Source organism: Benincasa hispida, chromosome 3, assembly GCF_009727055.1.
Source record: "Benincasa hispida cultivar B227 chromosome 3, ASM972705v1, whole genome shotgun sequence".
Classification (NCBI taxonomy): Eukaryota; Viridiplantae; Streptophyta; class Magnoliopsida; order Cucurbitales; family Cucurbitaceae; genus Benincasa; species Benincasa hispida.
Window position 1 is genome coordinate 50,314,855 of NC_052351.1, and position 3,671 is coordinate 50,318,525.

Sequence of the window (3,671 nt, forward strand, 5' to 3'; positions counted from 1 at the left end):
CCAAAACACCGTGGCTCCTCTTAGCTGATCAAACAAATCATCAATGCGTGGTAACGAGTATTTATTTTTAATCGTTACCTTATTCAGCTGCCTATAGTCGATACACAATCTAAGTGTACTATCTTTCTTCCTCACAAATAATACTGGAGCTCCCTAAGGCGATACACTAGGTCAAATGTATCCCTTGTCAATTAACTCTTGCAACTAAACCTTTAGTTCTTTCAACTCAGTCGGCACCATTCTATACGGTGCCTGCGATATAGGAGTTGTTCCTGGAACTAAGTCAATAATAAACTCCACCTCCCTGTCAGGTGGTAATCTCGATAATTCTTCAGGAAATACATCCTGAAATTCATTTACTACTGGGACATCTTCTGGGTTCAGCTCTTTCCCTTGAGCAACCATCACATGAGCCAGATAGGCTTTACATCCCTTGCTCAATAGCTTCCGAGCGTTCACTATCGATATCAAATTCCCTACGACCAATCATTTGTTTCCTGTTAGCATTGCATCTTGGCCATTTGATTTTCTGAGCACTACCTTCTTTTTGTAACAGTCTACTGAAGCATAGTACTTACTTAGAAAATCCATCCCCAGGATAGCATCAAACTCCAACAGTTCTAAAGGAAGTAAATCAGCATAGAAGTTCTGATCAGTATCTCACAATGATTATACCATCTATCTATTACTATCACATCTCCCAAAGGGGTAGAGATAAATAACTCTTCAGGCATAGGTTTAACCAACCTATCTATAAGTGCATACATGCTAGATATAAATGAATGTGTGGCACTAGGATCAAATAAAACATAAGCAGACTGCCCACATAATATAACATTACCAGTCACAACATCTGGAGACTCTGCTCCCTCCTGGTGTGTCACGGCATACATTCGCCCCTACTATTGAGGTCAACCTACGACATTCTTCTGCTTGGCAACATTTGACCCTTCGCCCCGATTTCCGGCACACTTTGGTTGGTTAACTGTCTGGGAGGTCGGCTATTGTGCTATTGGAACGTCCCTATTCATTTGGGGACAGTCCCTCTTGAAATGCCCTGTTTGTCCGCATTGGAAACATGTACCTTTGCAACTATAGCAAGCCCCAAAATGCCTCTTGCCACAACTAGGGCATATCGGTCTCCTGTCTGTGCTAGCTACCGACTCACCAGCTCATGGCATCTCTGATCGGCTAACTGCACCGGCCAAGGGTCTCGTTTTCTTTTTCTTGGATCCCTGCCAACTGGTTCCCCTGAAATGGCTTCCACTAGTCTGGGTTGCCACTAGAGATCTAAATCCCTTGTCTCTAGGCCCTACTACGGTCTCACTACCTCTTGGCAACTGCTCAACATCTGCCAAACTCCGCTCGACTCGTATTGCTATTTCTACTAACTGGTTAAAATCTAGCCAATTAGCCGTAGATGTCACTGGAGTTCTGATTTCCTTCCTCAAACCTTGTTCAAATTTCCTGCATCTATCTCTTTCCTCAGCAATAATCGGCAGGGCATACTATGATAATTCTGTAAATTTCTGCTCATATTCTGCCACCGACATCGTGCCCTGTGTTAATTTGAGGAACTCATCCCTTTTTGCATCTCGAAACGAGCTGGGGTAATACTTATCTTCAAAGGCCTTCCTGAACTCAGGCCATAACATCACATCTGTACTGACTCGTCTGGCGGATATCACTNACATCTGTACTGACTCGTCTGGCGGATATCACTTTCCACCATTTCTCTGCTCCTTTCTATAATAGAAAGGTGGCTAATCCCACTTTCCTATCCTCTGGACAACTCATAACTTTGAAACATTTTTCAACTACATCTAGCCACAACTCGGCTTCAGCTGAATCTGTTGTACCTTCAAATGTCACAGCCTCTAGGGCTTTAAAACTCTCAATACCATATTTCTTTTCTAGGTTGGCTCGTGGCTGCTAACCTCTGCACTATCCTGTCAAACACTGCATCTTCTAGCTACGAATTTGCCCTTGCTTGGGGAGTACTAGACTCTCCCTCGGACATCGTCTCCTGACCCACTGAATCATTCACCTTCTTTTTGCCACCCGGTGGGTTCTCCCCAACCTCCGGGCCCCTATTGGTAGGTTCAGTGTTCCTGCCACCTGTCTGCTTACTTGGTCTGCCATGTTGCCTCGGCATTTTACCTAATACAATGTACACATGTTAGGGACTCACACTTAGGGACTTAGACTTATGCATAAACTTCCCTCTCATTCCCAAAATCTTATGCTCTGATACCAACTTGTCACACCCCCTCACAGATTACCATTTTATTCTGGAAAAGGATATGACCGTGGTAGCTACTAGCCCTACTGCCAGCACTCACCACCCAAGCCTTCTAATCTAGAAACCAACCTATTCATTTAATTAGTAATATACGCAAACAGCTAACCTCCCCTTTAAGTTCTTACGAAGATTACATAATTACAAGCATACAGCCAAGACGTCACTTTTATAGAAAAATATTCACAGGTGGCCAAACATTTCTAAAGAAACCCTAGTCCCTCACAAAATATGTGTACATAAACGGATTATCAACCTAAGTCTTTTAATAAGCCGAGTCTTTCGGTGGCAAGCAGCAGTAGGATCAACCTTCAGGAAATTGACTGCTACCCGAAAAGAGAAAACACAGAAATTCTATGAGCTAAAAGCTCAGTGAGTGACTATAGAATCGTAAAGCAACAAGTGTAGCATCACTATAAACATGTAAATATACCAATGTGTAAACTCAAGCATTTGTCTCTATATATAGCTGTAAACCATTCTCAGACATCATTAAACATTATTATTCCCTAGTTGAGAATGAGCCTAAACGCTCTAGCTCCTAAACCTTTATTACCAACCAAGACACCCATACTTCGGTTTCTCATTCATAACTGCCTATGTGCACGTGGCCACACTAAGTACCATCATATTTTAGGTACTTCTACTCAGATGCCTTCTCAAATTTGTCCTTCAATATCGAGCTACTATGATACCTTCTCATATGTCCTTCGGTATAAAATTGGCCAGATACCTTCTCAAATGTCCTTCGGTACCTAATTGGTTAGATAGCTTCTCAACGTCCTTCGGTATCAAATGTGTATTTTGTAACACCAAATTAAGTTCCATTGCCTAGTATTTACATAAGAGTTGTTCCATTGCCACTCATTTACAACAAAACTCAATCTCTCATAGTCTTCCTCTTGGAACCATATATCAAAATCAGAAACATAGCTTTTGTAATGGTTACACAACATACCTTGGCCTGTGTTACACACATACAAGCAGGGAAACATGCATTAAGTTATTCTCCAACCATTTGTTGCTTGAGGAAATTTAAATACATCATTAATGTCACTATGCTTTACTTGATCATATATACATGAGTATTGGAAACCTTAAGTTTACTGAGTCACTCACTATTCGTCAGACTCTTATTGGTTTATACACTTTCCCTAGCTCTTCTTGGCCTGAAAGGATATAATTCCCGATTAAACTACTTAGAATTCCTAGTAAAATGTCTCAAATAATTCATTTATTAAAGGAACTTCCATCAATACAGACAGCTCTACTGGCGAGATCCCCTTGAACGATGCTAGCGACATCTCCCTGAGCGAGGCTAGCGAGATCCCCCCCTGAGCGATGCAAGCGAGATCCCCTAGAGCGATACCAG

The 3,671-nt window shown here is 41.9% G+C and overlaps 1 protein-coding gene across 1 annotated transcript; it reads right to left on the reverse strand.

The window, feature by feature from the left end:
* Positions 1-204: 204 nt before the first annotated feature.
* On the reverse strand, positions 205-2,155 carry LOC120073603. The gene is made up of 4 exons (XM_039026418.1): positions 1,985-2,155; positions 690-818; positions 579-648; positions 205-476 (listed from the first exon to the last, which is right to left on the reverse strand). Exons 1-4 carry the CDS (start codon positions 2,153-2,155, stop codon positions 205-207), a joined length of 642 nt encoding a protein of 213 aa, XP_038882346.1.
* Positions 2,156-3,671: the final 1,516 nt, after the last annotated feature.

Coding starts and splice junctions, on each gene's coding strand:
- LOC120073603 (XM_039026418.1), bottom strand. CDS start 2,155: ATGCCGAGGCAACATGGCAGACCAAGTAAGCAGACAGGTGGCAGGAAC. Junction 819..1,984: donor CTAGTACTCCCCAAGCAAGG/GCAAATTCGTAG, acceptor TTATGTGGGCAG/TCTGCTTATGTTTTATTTGA. Junction 477..578: donor CCTGGGGATGGATTTTCTAA/GTAAGTACTATG, acceptor GATTGGTCGTAG/GGAATTTGATATCGATAGTG.